The sequence below is a fragment of the Pleuronectes platessa genome, chromosome 7 (assembly GCF_947347685.1).
Source record: "Pleuronectes platessa chromosome 7, fPlePla1.1, whole genome shotgun sequence".
NCBI classification, from domain to species: Eukaryota; Metazoa; Chordata; class Actinopteri; order Pleuronectiformes; family Pleuronectidae; genus Pleuronectes; species Pleuronectes platessa.
Window position 1 is genome coordinate 28694066 of NC_070632.1, and position 15969 is coordinate 28710034.

At 42.4% G+C, this 15969-nt stretch overlaps 1 protein-coding gene and 1 long non-coding RNA gene across 4 annotated transcripts in view; one reads left to right on the forward strand and one right to left on the reverse strand.

Moving 5' to 3' along the window:
- The window catches only part of LOC128444185 (NT-3 growth factor receptor), a 159603-nt gene that overhangs the window by 15285 nt on the left and 128349 nt on the right, over positions 1–15969 (reverse strand). For both annotated transcript variants that reach the window (XM_053426507.1, XM_053426506.1), the window contains 2 exons: positions 15513–15756; positions 3178–3336 (listed from right to left, as the gene is read on the reverse strand). In XM_053426507.1, coding sequence (XP_053282482.1) covers positions 3178–3336; positions 15513–15756 — 403 coding nt within the window. The remainder of the gene's footprint in view (positions 1–3177; positions 3337–15512; positions 15757–15969) is intronic.
- LOC128444187 (uncharacterized) lies at positions 4731–6500 on the forward strand. 2 transcript variants are annotated; one of them, XR_008339119.1, is made up of 4 exons: positions 4731–4765; positions 4855–4916; positions 5972–6073; positions 6356–6500. It is a non-coding gene; the product is annotated as an uncharacterized LOC128444187 (long non-coding RNA). The 2 variants fall into 2 exon arrangements; XR_008339118.1 differs by lacking the exons at positions 4731–4765; positions 4855–4916 and having other exon boundaries at positions 5479–6073.

The following is a 15969-nucleotide window of genomic DNA, read 5'->3' on the forward strand; positions in this document are numbered from 1 at the left end:
TTCTCTTATTAAACTCAGACAAAACAGAGGTTATAATACTTGGCCCCAAACACCTTAGAGATGCATTATCTAATGATATAGCTGCGCTAGACGACATTGCCCTTGCTTCCAATGAAACCGTCAGGAACTTGGGAGTGATCTTTGATCCTGATTTATCCTTTAATTCTCACTTAAAACAAATTTCTAGGACCGCTTTTTTCCACTTACGTAATATTTCCAAAATTAGACATGTCCTTTCCCAAAAAGATGCAGAAAAACTAGTCCACGCCTTTGTTACATCGAGACTGGACTATTGTAATTCATTATTATCTGGCTCCAGCAGTAAGTCGTTAAAGACTCTACAGCTTGTCCAAAATGCCGCAGCACGTGTCCTGACGAGAACAAAGAGAAGAGAGCACATTTCTCCAGTATTAGCGTCGCTACACTGGCTTCCAGTTAAATCTAGAATAGAATTTAAAATTCTCCTCCTCACCTTCAAGGCCCTTAATAATATGGCGCCTTTTTACCTTAAAGAGCTGTTAGTACCTTATAAACCCGCTAGAGCACTCCGCTCCCAGAATTCAAGCCTACTTGTCGTCCCTAAATTCTCTAAAAAAAGAGTAGGAGCCAGAGCTTTTAGCCATCAAGCCCCTCGGCTGTGGAATAATCTACCACTTTCAGTTCGGGAGGCAGATACCATCTTTTCATTTAAGAGTAGACTCAAAACCTTCCTTTTTGATAAAGCTTATAGTTAGAGCTAATTAGTGCGCCAGAACGTTACTTGTTCTATTTTATGACACATGACACACGGAGCTTCTCTTTCCAGCTTCTCCTTCCTCTTCTCCATCCCTATCCCCCTTCCCCGGAATCCCTTTGCTTTATCACCCGCAGATCCAGGGCCTCTGTGGCCGCACCATGGATTGCGGTTTGTGGATCATACACCGGGGGTCGCGGTGGTGGATCCATTGTGGCGGATTCTGGGCTGATCGTGGTGCTGGTGGCGGACCCTGTGTCGCGTTGGCATTGGGCACGGGCGGTGGACCAGGACCGCGGTGGTGGCTTGTGATGGGTCCTGGTGGGCGGCGGTGGACGGTGACTGAGGACTGGAGTGGCGTCTGGTCTGGATGGTGGATCGTGGTCTAGATGGTTGCTGAGCATGGACTGTGCTTGCAGCGGGACTGCTTGGCATGTCATGTTGGGGTTGTCCTTCGGGATGTCTACCCTCATCAAATGCTGCTAGAGACTTTGATTATTGATGATGTTCTCCTACACGTGGCATCTATTGCACTTCTGTCCGTCCTGGGAGAGGGATCCCTCACATGTGGCTCTCTCTGAGGTTTCTACATATTTTTACCCTGTTAAAAGGGTTTTTAGTAGTTTTTCCTTACTCTTGCTGAGGGTTAAGGACAGAGGATGCCACACCCTGTTAAAGCCCTATGAGATGAATTGTAATTTGTGAATATGGGCTATACAAATAAAATTTGATTGATTGATTTGATTGATATATAACTTACGTGTTGGAAAAGAACTCTAGTTTTAGTATCTGGCCCAGTATTAGACTTTTTGAAAATTATTTAGCTAATAAAGAAGCAGCCATACAAAACCAGGGTATAATAAAAATAAACAATCAGTTTAATGTTTTCTGTTTCTTGCTTCTACTGTACCGTACGGAAAACGTAACCAAAGTATGTACCGAACCGTGGTTTTTGTGTACTGTTACAATCCTAGTTAACACACAACCATTCAAAATTTAACAAACACGTTTCAAATCACGTTTCTTTAGGACCATATAACACTAAAAGTCATCAATATTTATGAAGGTCTACGGTATAATTTGAGAGGATCGCCTTCGATGTAGATAAAGTCCTGTTGTCTGACCCGGCTCAGAGGCATGATGTTGAGATGGAAAGAATTAATCATTCTTAATCAATATCAATTTGCTTATTTCAAAGTCATACTGTGCATTTTTACATAGAGGGTGGTCATGAATGCAGGAATGTGTAAATAACCTAATTTAATATTTTCAGTCAAGATTTTTTCTTTTCTACACCCAGATTGTAGTACTTTGCACTTATTTGTGTAGTGTGTAATAATTACCAAGTAAATGGAAGGTATTTATATAGCACCTTTCTAGTCTTGAAGACCAATCAAAGCACTAAACAGTACAGTTTCCCATTGACCCATTCCCACACACATTCATACAGTGCACTATTAGCAGCAGTTTTTCTATGAGGGGCAATTCGGGGTTCAGCATCTTGCCTTCGGCATGTAGATGGGGAGGACTGGGATCGAACAGCTGAACTCCTTGGGCAAGGACGACTGCTCTACCCCTCAGCCACATCTGTCTACGAGTATTGTTTTGTTATGTGATGGCAGTGTTTGGTTTGGGGTAAACATAAAATAGTTTTTAATTGTTTGATGATTTGCTACACAAGTCAAAGGTTTTGTAAGTGTAGCTTGTAATTTTTGGGCATGTGTTTACTATTATTAGAAAACGAGATGAAGTTTTAGGATATGCTTTTTAGTAATCAACTGTAACAACCAGATATGGTTTATTTCACGTTAACACCATGCCAGAGGACTGTAATGAATGTAGAATTTAGGCGTAATGAAAGGAGCTCCTCCTTAAATTCTTACTTCCAAATTTTAATATAAGCCTTGTAAACATCATCATTATCATCATCATCATCATTATCCATTGAAAGAAGAAGGCATCACTGGTTTAACACCTGTTTTTGAAGACTTAAGAGTGAAAATTGTTATTGTTCTTTGTGCGAATCCTCTCATCGGAATTCCTTTCCACCCAGTAAAAAGAGAAGAGGCTCAAAGGGGAGAGCATTACCAAATAATGTCGCTTTAAAAATCAAGTAATCTGTAAAGTTACTAAGTTACTTTTTCAAAGTAACTGTGGCAACACTGGTCCTCAATGATGTTTGAAGTCTCCCACTAAATAATTTTCTTCGAATTCGGATTTGACAGGTGGTTTGCTTTACTGCAATTTGTTGATTTGATTTAATGAAGTACATACCGAAACAAAAATTAATGATAGCTAACACAAAGTTGAAGACCTGCAGCCACCTTCTAAATTGTTGAAAGAGTGTTAAATGAAATGAAATGAAATGTAAAATCTCATCATGTGAAAGTGAAGAATGAAATGAAAATGCCTTTTCATGCCATTAATTGAAAATGAATATGTACTTCATTATTGGCGAGCTGGAACCAAGGCTGTTTGCCGTAAGTGAAGATCTCCCACAGAATGACTCCAAAGCTCCATACATCACTCTCCGTGGTGAACTTCCTGTACATGATGCTCTCGGGGGGCATCCAGCGGATAGGCAGCATGGTGTGACCTCCCACCTGAACACAAACAGGAGATTATCTTACTAAAAATACTTTGTTGGAACAAAACAGCATCACTGAAATCATTTGATCTAATTGAAAGTTATTTATTAAGGGACACATGTGTATGTCCTAAAGTGGGCCCTCAGCCCCTTTGTTAAAATCCAATATTTTCGATTTAAAATGTAAAGCCATATTTGACTAATTGGCTTTAGAAAACAACCAACAACAAGTGCAGATCATTAAAGTTTACCTCTATCTATTGCCCTTATGAGCCATGACTTGGTATGACATGATATATAAAACTCTCTCTCTCTCTCTCTCTCTCTCTCTCTCTCTCTATATATATATATATATAAGCCCTTGAGACAAATTGTGATTTGTGAATATGGGCTATACAAATAAAATTTGATTGATTGATATTGGAGATCATAAGTTAATAGCACCAGATATGTATCACTCAAGGCAGGGCATATACTGCTACAGTTGTGAATGACAATGGCCTTATTTAATAACACACAACTATCAATATGTTCGTACCCTGCAAACAAATTTAGAATTCCTCAGACCATAATTATAAAGGCCAGGCGCGGACACTACAGTTGCACAGAACCGTCTGAGACAGCGAGACGAAAGACTTTGAATGAACACGCACTGCTGGGGTTTTTAGCACTTTGTTCACTGCGCAGCCTGTACAACATTAGGCAACTTCTGTCGACCACTGTGCTGCTACTTGAGGAAAACACGATCTTTTAGTGAATGGATTTGAACTGTGATTCTCTCATCCTCCAAATTATCAATACTTGTTCATTTTTGGTCATTTAATTATGACCAAAAATAGAATACAATTATGAATTGAGAACAGGATTTGTTTGTAATAATGCAAAATATTATTTCAACAGCAGCAAAAGTAATATTTACAAGGTTCTGCATCTTGTCGTCACATAACTTGTTAATAATATAATATCTCTCCTCAATTCCTTTTAATGTCTAGAGTCTCAGATCAATACAGACCTCTGATCTCAGGCCCAGGGACCCTGTGTTGTGTCCAAAACTGCATAATCCTCTGATAAAAGTGATTCTGAGAGCATGTAAACGTAACACAATTATATCTATGATATTGACATAAATATGTATGTTTTTTAGTTCTACAAAAAAAATATAGTTGTCGACTTAATCTGCATCTGTTGAAAATACAAGAGATTTTTTTTTTTTTCTTAAAAATATGTATTAACGTAATCTCAACTAATTTTCTTCCATACAACCATGCAACAACATTTTATTGTTGTATTTACTCTGCAAATTGGCGGGAGTCACGTGATTTCATGCACCTGCGTAGTGCCATGCCATAGGCTGTGCCTATTGTGGTCTGAGGTCAGGAGGCGGAGCTTCATTTTGGTTAAAACTTTCCACCATGGCGACGGGTCACATCACCAACATTGATCAGGTAAACATTGCACTAAAATATGTTACTAAAATATGCACTGCAGTTACTGAATCTTGTTTCATTTTAATCGGCACTGACTTGTTTTACAGTGTCATGGACTTTGTGCATCGTGAAGCCAGTTTCTGATGGACGGCTGGACAACAACTTCAAGGTAAGGATTTCCCATAATGTTTTCAGTTTTCACATTGTTTGGTTTTTGTTAAGATAATATTAGAAGTTGGCTTAACTCCTTATGCAATCGCGTCCCGTATTCGGGACGCAAGGTGTGTTTTTTTATCGATCAGCGTCAAACATTTGTATTTAAAGAACTGTGTCGTACAGCTAGGTACTAATGCCACATATCTGTAGAAAGCTAAGATTCTTCTGATTCCACTGATGTAACCATTTAAGATCCGATCACCACAGCCGATACAATCAACGTAACAGTCAGACAACTTACCAAAAAAAATTATTAAGACAGTCGACGTCACTCACCTAAGAAGCATGATATTAATCCACATATCGATAACATTCCAACAAAAAAGGTGTTGGTACATTGCCAAAGGTCCAGACGATCGAATCCAGTAACTTAATCACTCCATAGCACACTATTTCATCAAAGAATAGCCACAGCCAGCTGATGCGTAATCTCAGAGTAGCCAGCAGCTAAGTGCCAACTTTGACTTTTTTTCCGACCTAACTTCTATAAGAAGGTAAACAAAGCGGCTCTCTGGATTTCAAAATGGAGGGTGCACTCTAACCTTTAGATGGACAGCTCATTCGACCCAATTGGAGAAGGCAGGGGTTGTCCACATTCGGCAAAAGCCAACGAGAGCCCTCGTTTACAGACAGTGCGCGCCCTTCTTCTGACGTGGCGAGGCTCAGCCAACTGCAGTCGATTTTTGTTATGACTGACTTATCGTTTAGCCAATTACATTTTCCAGGAAGTACATGTCCTCCGCGACCTGATAGAAAACTATCAACACACAGCAAGTCACTGCACAACAGTGAACACGTGCTTCCAGAGCATCTCATCTCCGTGCGTAACAGTAAGTGAGCACTGGTTTTGAGATCGGTGCGTAAAAGTTCGGGGGCGTTGCTGTGAGATCCGTGTGCAGAATTCAGTCTTGCTATGGAGCGTTTTGAAGCTACACTATGGAGAAACGTTTAGAGAAATGAAACTTGACGACCGAACAAGTAAAGGGATCTGTGTTATCGGCGTGACAGCGACCAGTCTGATGATGACGTATCAGAGGAAGACAGCGACACGTCGTTTGACTACGAGGCAGACGCCATGTTTCAGGAAGGACGAGACATTACTCTTGACAAGTACGTATTTTATTATAATAAATAACTAAATTACTGTGTGTGTGTGTGTGTTCGTGTGTTTTTTTAGGATTTGCTGTTGATTAGTAAAAGGTGTGGATTTAGATGTGGGAGAGATAATAGTTGTCTTTGTTTGAGAATTAGAATGTGCATATAGATGGTGGAGAGATGAGTGTGCCTTTGTGTGTCGAGATGAATGTGAACAGATATGCATATAGGTGTGGGTGTGGTGCCTCTGTACGGCTCTTCTAATAGCTCCCGACTAATTTTTCTTTTCCCACATAGGTCCATCGAGGTTCATGGGTGCTGACATCCTGATAGGGCACTACAAAGTCCTCCACAAGCCTCCTCCTGCAGTCGTGACTGCTACAATGGCTGGCATGTATCCAAAAATTTGAAAGATGTATATTTGAATAAATTTTTAACCATATGACCAGTTTTGTCTCCTTTATATAAAAGTATGATTTTTTGTGAAAAAGTAGCCTTTTTAGCCTATTTGGTTACCATGGGTACCAAGAGTCCTTTGGAGCATCCAAATTACCTTTTTGGAAAACGCCTCGACATGCCCTTAGTAAAACATCTGTAAAATATTCATTTTCTGTGGTATTGTAGTCAAATTTGAACTTGGGCTAGTCAAGGCTTTATGCTAGAGTCCCATTATGTTTTTCAGCTCATAAGTCCCAGCTAGAGTCATCAGCAGGCATCTGTTTACCAAAAATATTCAGGCGAAAATAAAACCCTTCTTATTAATATAACTTATATCATTTGAGACTGATATATAAAGATTGACTTGTTGGTCCCTGTAAACAGGGTGGTGCCCCGCAACGATAAGCAATGATGACAGATTGTATTATTCTTAATTGATAATTTTATTGTTTTCATTAATTATTTAACTATTATTAATGGATTACCGTATAATTTCTAATTCTAATGAATTATTTTACTATTCTTAATTAATAGCTTTATAATTTTTTATTTTTAATAAATAATTTTTATTTTAATAATCATATTTCATGATATTAATATTTAGCCAACGTCAAATCTACTACTACTATTGCACAACAAATGAAAGCTATTCTTTTTCTTGGTTGGACGTAATCTTAAAATAAATCAAACTGCTGTAAACTCAGCTGCTGCGTGAAAACATTCCGTTTGTGATTAGGGATGTCACGAGAACCGATACTTACGATAACCTTTCGATACTAAAATAACGAAACACCGACGATGCCCATTTTTTTGAAGCACCGTAAGAACCGTGAGCGCTGATGTTAGCTGTTAGCATCGGTGCTGCGCCTCTTCTGAAGCTGCGGCGCTGATCTCTGAGCAGCTGAGACCAAAGAAACTTGGGGTTTTCACTGTTTCCACTAATAAGAAGCAGTCAGTGAGCGACTGCTTCACGTGAACGAGCCGTGATCTCACTGTGTGTTCCACTCCCCGCCCTGCTCACTCGCTCAGAGACACAGTCTCTATCGCGGAGCGCGCGCGCGCGCACACACACACACACACACACACACACAGACACACACACACGCCCCTGGTATTTTTGGTATCGTGACACCCCTAGTTGTGACCTGAGTATTTTTTGTTCTTAAAAAAAGATTCAAAATGATCAATGAATAATCCAAATACTTGCCAATTACAATAATTGAGTAAAAGTCATCCAAGTGTCCACCTGCCTCGACATTCATATTCAACTCCAAACGGCGTCATTTACACCATGTTTTTAGCCTAACCGTCATAGTGGTCAGGAGATAATGAGTGACTTTTTCTATATATATATATATGCACTCAATACTTGGTCGGGGCTCCTTTTGCATGAATTACTTCATCAGTGCGGTGTGGCATGGATGCGATCAGCCTGTGGCACTGCTGAGGTGTTATGGAAGCCCAGGTTGCTTTGATAGCAGCCTTCAGCTCATCTACATTGTTGGGTCTGGTGTCGCTCATCTTCCTCTTGACAATAGGTCAACTTTTCTGGCCAATCAAGAACAGTGAATACATGGTCATTAAACCAGGTATTGGTACTTTTGGCAGTGTGGGCCGGTGCTAAGTCCTGCTGGAGAATGAAATCAGCATCTCTATAAACCTTCACAGCGGAAGGAAGCATGAAGTGCTCCAAAATGTCCTGGTCAACAGCTGCGTTGAAAAAACATAGTGGACCAAGCAGATGACATGGCTCCCCAAATCATCACTGATTGTGAAAACTTCACAGTGGACTTCAATGCCTCTCCAGTCTTCTTCCAGACTCTGGGACCTCGATTTCCAAATGAAATGCAAAATTTACTTTCATCTGAAAAGAGGTCTTTCAAATTCTTGAATGACCGTAGCTTCACCATCCTCTCAAGGCTGCGGTTATCCCTGTTGCTTGTGCACCTTTTCCTACCACACTTTTACCGTCCACGCAACTTTCTATGAATGTGCTTGGATACAGCACTCTGAACAGCCAGCATCTTTAGCAATGACCTTCTGTTACGTACCCTCCTTATGGAGGATGTCAATGGCAACTGTCAAGTCAGCAGTCTTCCCCATGATTGTGTAGCCTACTGAACCAGCCTTAGAGACCATTAAAAGCTCAGCTCAACTTTTTCACAATATTCAAATTTTCTGAGATACTGAATTTTGGGTTTTCATTAGCTGTAAGCCATAATCATCAAAATTAAAATAAACATACGTTTGAAATATTTCACTCTGTGTGTAATGAATCTATATAATATAAATTTCCCTTTTAAATTGAATAATCGAAATAAACAAACTTTTCCATGATATTCTAATTCATTGAGATGCACCTGTATGTATGCCTTAGAACTACGCTACCCAAAGAATGTAATACCATAATTTCATACGTGTATTGTGCGAGCCTGTTTTAAGCCCCAAGTGTTAAGGAGTGGGTTAAGTTGCATTCCAAATTTTTTTTCAACTTTTAAGGACTGTTAAGTGTTTTAAATAACTGTTGATACCTGATGTGGTAATTGTTCAGGGATTGTCATGAGTTTGAGTACATGATAGAGCCAATAAACCCTGTCAATTCTGATGACTTTGTGAATTTTCCTTTAGCACCATCATGTATCACAATATTGTCTTATCACCCAGTGTAAATGCAGAGGATGATGGCGCTGCGACCGGCTGCCACGGTGTGTTGGTGCGCACTTCTGTGTTTGTTTTTAGTATTTAATTCTGTTAATTGCGACCCAACTCGGATTACTTTCACGATGGACGAGCTTCTTAACATCAGGGACACAACACCATCTGATTTATGTCCCAACTTTCTCGCCTCTTCCGTGGATTTAGTGGACTTACTGATTAAAGGTGCGGTGTTCCTCGGACACGCAGCGAGACTGAAGCGGAGACGGAGAGGTAAGCGCTCCGGGGCTCTGGTGCGCTTCAGGGAGAGAGGATTACGCTCACCTCTCCCGAGCATTCTCCTCTCCAATGTTCGCTCGCTGTGCAATAAGATGGACGAACTGCGCCTTCTCATCCGGACAAATAGAGACTTTTCCCTTTCTTCTGTATTGTGTTTTACGGAATCGTGGCTGACCGAAGCCACACCGGACTCCGCTGCACAGCTGACCGGCTTCTCTCACGCAAGGCAAAAGGCGGAGGGATTTGTTTTTATATAAACCATGGCTGGTGCAGCGACGTGAACGTAATTTTACAGTCCTGTTCTCCGGACCTGGAAACTTTTTTCATCACCTGCAGACCGTTCTACTCTCCCCGTGAATTCACCTCTTTCATCCTGGCCGGAGTTTACATCCCCCCGCAAGCTGACGTACGCGAGGCTCAATGACAACTCGCTGAGCAGATACTGGGAGTGGAGAGAAGGAGAGAGAACACATATTCCCCCGTTACTGTTCTTGGGGACTTTAATAAGGGGAACTTATCCAAAGAGCTCCCAAAATACAAACAGTTAATAAAATGCCCGACCAGGGGGGGATAACACCCTGGACCACTGCTACAGCACCATCAGCAAGGCTTATCATGCAGTTTCCCGCGCTGCCCTGGGTCTATCCGACCACGCTCTCATTCACCTGATCCCGGCTTACAGACAGAAACTTAAACTTTCTAAACCTGCTGTGCTGAGATCCAAGAACTGGAGCAACAGAGAAGCTGTGGAGGAGCTGCGTGACTGCCTTGACAACACTGACTGGGACATTTTTAGAACTGCTTCTAACAGCCTGGACGAATATACAGATGCAGTGACGTCCTACATCAGCTTCTGTGAAGACAGTTGTATTCCGACGCGCACCAGGGTGTGTTATAACAACGACAAGCCCTGGTTCACAGCAAAGCTCAAACAGCTTCGTTTGGAGAAAGAGGTGGCCTTCAAGAGTGGGGACATGGACAGGTTCCGACTGATTAAATACTCGTTTGGCAAGGAGATTAAGGAGGCCAAACGACAGTATTCAAAGAAGCTGGAACAACAGTTTGCAGCCAACGACTCCTCGTCTGTCTGGAAGGGCCTTCGAGTGATCACCGGCTGCAAAACCAAATCCCCCCACTCTGTGGAAGACTTGAGACTTGCAAACGAACTGAATGACTTCTACTGTAGATTCGATAGACACTCTCAAACCCCCCCCCCCCGCATTTATCACACCTCTTCTCCCCAGCCTGGACAAAGACAATAGCCCCCCCCACAATATGGCCCCAGACTGCCCCATCCCCTCCATCCCCCCCATCACACATCCATCCCCCCCATCACACCCCATCACACCTCTCTCAATTCAGGAGAGAGATGTAAATAAGCTCCTGAAGAGACTGAACCCCCGTAAGGCAGCTGGACCAGACGCTGTCTCCCCCTCAACACTAAGGCACTGTGCGGATCAGCTGTCTCCAGTTTTCACGGACATCTTCAACACCTCACTGGCTGAATGTCTTGTACCCGCCTGCCTTAAAACATCAACCATCATCCCCGTTCCCAAGAAGCAGAGGATCACAGGCCTTAATGACTACAGACCAGTCGCCCTGACCTCCGTAGTGATGAAGACCTTTGAGCGCCTCGTGCTGAACCATCTCAAGACCATAACCAACCACCTCCTCGACCCGCTGCAGTTTGCCTACAGAGCCAACAGGTCCGTAGACGACGCAGTCAACATGGGACTCCACTTCATCCTCCAGCACCTCGACTCCCCTGGCACCTACGCCAGGATCCTGTTTGTGGACTTCAGCTCCGCATTCAACACCATCTCCCCAGCTCTTCTCCAGGACAAGCTGACACACCTGCAGGTGGATCACTAACTTCCTGACTGACAGGAAGCAGCGCGTGAGGCTTGGCAAGCTCGTCTCTGAGACCCGGACCATCAGCACTGGAGCCCCACAGGGTTGTGTGCTCTCTCCTCTCCTCTTCTCCCTCTACACGAACAACTGCACCTCCAGCCATCCCTCTGTAAAACTTCTGAAGTTTGCTGACGACACAACCCTTATTGGATTAATTTCCAATGGGGACGAGGCCGCCTACAGAGAGGAAGTAAACAGCCTGGCTTCCTGGTGCAGCCAGAACCACCTGGAGCTGAACGCTTTAAAAACTGTAGAGATGGTAGCAGATTTCAGGAGGAGCCCAGCTCAAACCGTCCCTCTCACCATGTGCAACTCCCCAGTTAAAACAGTGGAGTCATTCAGATTCCTGGGGACGATCATCGCACAGGACCTGAGATGGGCGGAGAACATCACCTCCATCATCAAGAAGGCCCAGCAGAGGATGTTCTTCCTGCGGCAACTGAGGAAATTCAGCATGCCGCGGAAAGTGATGGTTGACTTCTACACAGCCATCATTGAGTCCATCCTCACCTTATCCATCACCGTCTGGTTCGCTGCCTCCACTGCCAAGGCCAAGGGCAGACTGCAGCGGATCATCCGGTCAGCTGAGAAGGTCATCGGCTGTGACCTGCCGGCTCTCCTAGACCTGTTCCACTCCAGGAACAGTAGGAGAGCCCGCAAGATCATTGCTGATCCTTCCCATCCCGCTCACCACCTGTTCCAGATACTACCGTCCGGAAAAAGGTTCCGGGCCATCAGGACTAAAACCTCGCGTCACCTGAACAGTTTTTTCCCCATGGCAGTGGGGCTCACAAACAAGCCCCCTGCATCACACTGACTCTGCTGACCCCCCCACCCCCCACCCACCCTTGCACATAACTTATAACTCTATATTACTGGCACTATTACCAATCTCTGCACCTTAAAACCGCACGTAACTCTTTAACTGTATATACTGTTGTTTTTTTTATATTGTTATATTGTTCAATATTCTGTTTTTTTATTTGTTGTTTGTAAAGTGCACCAACCACACCAAGGCAATTTCCTGTATGTGCAAATATACATGGCAATAAAAAGAATTCTGATTCTGATTCTTATACACAATAGCTAAAAAACTGAAGGGTAGATATTGAACGCTGTTAGTTTTGATTACCTAACAAAATGTCTGCTTTTTTAAAAAAAGGTTTAACAAGGTAACTTCATTGCCATGATATTCCTCTGAAAAATATTGTTTGATCTACTTAAAAAAATCTAGGCAACTTTTTGCATCAGATTATTATGTACATCGAGCAAGACTGGTCATTGTATGAAGTACTTAATTTTTTGTAAGTATAAAGCACATTTTGCAAGTAAAGTCAACTTAATCTTTCTAGTTGAATAACTTGAGTTTTCAAGTAGGGTCTACTCAGTTTTTGTAATAATGTCAGCTTAATTTTTCTAGTTAAGTAACGTAATTTGTTGAGTAAAGTCAGCTTAATTGTGAAAGTAAATTTAAGTTGACTTTACTTGCAAAGTTTAGATGATTTTACTTTGGAAAATTAAACTGACTTTACTTGGAAACTTTAGATCTTGTGTAGAAAAACGTAAGTAGTTCATACATAGACCAATCTTGCTTGAACTAACTAATATTCTGATGCAAAAAGTTGCCTAGATTTTTTTAAGTAGATCAGGCAGAGATTTTTTATCAGTGTAGTCTAGCTTGCAGTACTTAGGTTGTCCATTAGATATCCCTACAAGCATGAGTCTATAGCAGGGGTCGGCAACCTTTACTTTCAAAAGAGTAATTTGGCCCCCTCTTCCCCCAAATAAAATTTGTCTGGAGCCGCAAAACATGTTTGATAACAAAGCTAATATAGTTTAATATAAAGTTATACTATACTAAACTATAGTTTGTTGCTTTTACAAAATTATAGAATGACAATAAAGAAAACTCTTGACATTTTATTGCTATTTGTACCTGTTACAACACATGAAAACACCGAACACTTATGAAGAGAAGAAAATACACAGGCAAGTGTAGGCCTACTTTGAAATAAATTAAACACAGAACTATGTAGGGCTATTTGAGTCCTCCCAATATTTGTGGGAAATGTATGAAATAAGAAGTACCCTATTTTGAAATAAATAAAAACATATAGCTGCAGCCTAATAGCTTAAAATATATATTTAGTTTTAAATGTGAAAACAAAAAGTGAGAGCAGGTCAGGCTGGAGACGGACACAGAAACTGAAGCTCGGTACAAACCACCTGCAGCTTCTGCTCTGATCAAGAAGCTGCTGCGCTAATCTCTGAGCAGCTGAGACCAGAGAAACTCTGTGTTTTCACTGTTTCCACTGTTAAGAATCAGTCAGTTACTGAGCGGCTGCTTCACATGTACGAGCTCTGATCTTGAGCAGGGCAGGGGGCGGAGCCTCGGGACAGGTGCGCTATCTGGGGCACACACACACAGACACACACACAGGGCTATTCACACTACCTCGCCCGCTCCTGATACTTCATGACTGATACTTCATGACGGCCTGATAAGATGATGTTTAAAAAAAAAATTGTGACTTAGTCAACCACTAACATTTTCGTCTCGTTTCGTCGCTTAAGTTATTACAGCCCAGGTTTAATGTTAAACATCGTCACTCTGGAGGACACATTATAGAGAGGTGTTCTTTTTGTGTCTTCCAAGTCCGACACAAATGTTACAATTTCTGCTGTGAAATTCGTATTCTCACTTCGACTTGTCTCTTCAGCACATTGCTTCATGACAAACGGATGTCCCTATATGGCGAAATAGAGGCTTGGCAGTATGCTTATTGCAGAAAGCGGACATGCGTCAATTAAGAAGGATTCTGGTTGAGAAAAATACGCATTTTGGTGAGAGTAAAATCAGCTGGTGCGCACGTGTCATGAATCCGGCGGTAATTTTGCGTACACGCTTATTTTCTGCGGAGAGTAAAACATTTCACATATTAGTGAATGATGCCCAATGAGTGTAGGTTACAAGTGTATGAATAAAACAGTGTCCCCTTCAGCCCCATAGCCTCTTCCAGAGGCCTGGGGCCTAATTTATGACAGGTACTGACGTAGGAGTACGACACGTCCAGTTCAAAGTGGGATTAGTCCAATTGCTATTCCAAGGGGACTATGAAAATGGTTGGGTTTAGGAGGAAACAAGTGTTCAAGGACCACAACGATTTCCTGGCCGAAGATTATGTTTAGCCAATCCGGGACAAGACCAGGCGTCGACCTCAACTCAACTCATCGCCCTAGTCCACGTGGTACCGGCAGCTGGGGAGAGAGTCAACACCAGAGCCAACGTGGGACCAGCAGCAGGGGAGAGCATCAACATCGCAGCCGACTAGGAACCAAGAAGAGGAGCGGGCGCTGCAGGCTTCACTGCCGAGCGGGGACCCAGAACAGGAGTGGGCATCACCGGTTTCACTCTTGTCAGAGATGCAGGAACAGGAGCTGGCCCTGATTGGGCCAGGAGATACTCCAGCAGCATTGTCTGTTCCTGGTGATGTCATCCAAGCGTCCGTATTCCCCGACATTCAAATTTGACTCCTCTGGAATCCTCCACTGAAGCCGCTATCATGTTCACACACACAAGCTTTCGCTCACTGGGTACATGCAGGGTGCACCGTAGCATCGCTACTTCCGTCTAAATAACACAGTTTTGAGTGGTATTTGAATAGCCTGTGGACACTTGGATGACACCACAGGAGCTGTATGGAGGCATGTTATGTTTTTTGTCTGTTGTGTTTTTACGTTTGAAGAATGGGTCCCAGTTACTTCAATTGTATTTGATTTTCTGCAATGCTGTGTACCCCTGAGACTCGGTTGAGTCCACAAATGTTTTGTGGACTCAACCACTTCCCCCACCCTTTCATCGGCATAGCGGTGAGTAGATAATGAGTGAAATAAAATATTTCAGTGAACCATCCCTTTAACACTTGGCTCTGAGGTTAAGTATGCTGGGGAAGGCGGTCAATACATGTCAAAAGTGTGTTTTAATTTTAGGAGTATGTGCTTAGCAACTTCTCTAAAAAATTGGCACGTTATATTTTCCACTTTATTCTATTCAGCACGTTGAGACTGCATTGTGAGGTAGTCTGAGTTACTCCATGAAAAATTGAACAATTTCAAATATTGGTAAAACAAACAACGATGGAATGCATGATAGAAGCAGCGAGATACTCACCCTGTAATAATCTGTGCTGTAAATGTCTCTGGACATGCCAAAATCTCCTATCTTCACCAGCATGCCATTCCCAACCAGGCAGTTCCTGGTTGCCAGATCACGGTGCACAAAGTGTTGAGATGCCAAGTAGATAATTCCAGCTGCAATCTGACTCGCTATGTGAAGCATTTGTGACAGACCCAGCTCTCCGTTGGTCTGTAGAGGTTGTCCATCCACCAGGATAATGGCGTCTGGCCCATGGGCTCTAAGGAGGAAGTTACAGAGTCAGGAGTCATCAGTCAGTGTAATGTTTTTCGAAATGTTTTGTTTTAAAAGGCCATACTGCTGGTTTTTAATGTTGTGGCCCATTAACTTTGAATTGGGTTTACTTTAAATTATTCTTACTATTTCAAAAAACAGCTTACACTCCTGTGGAGCCAGCTACTACTCTGGGTTCTGGAGGCAGACACCATCTCTA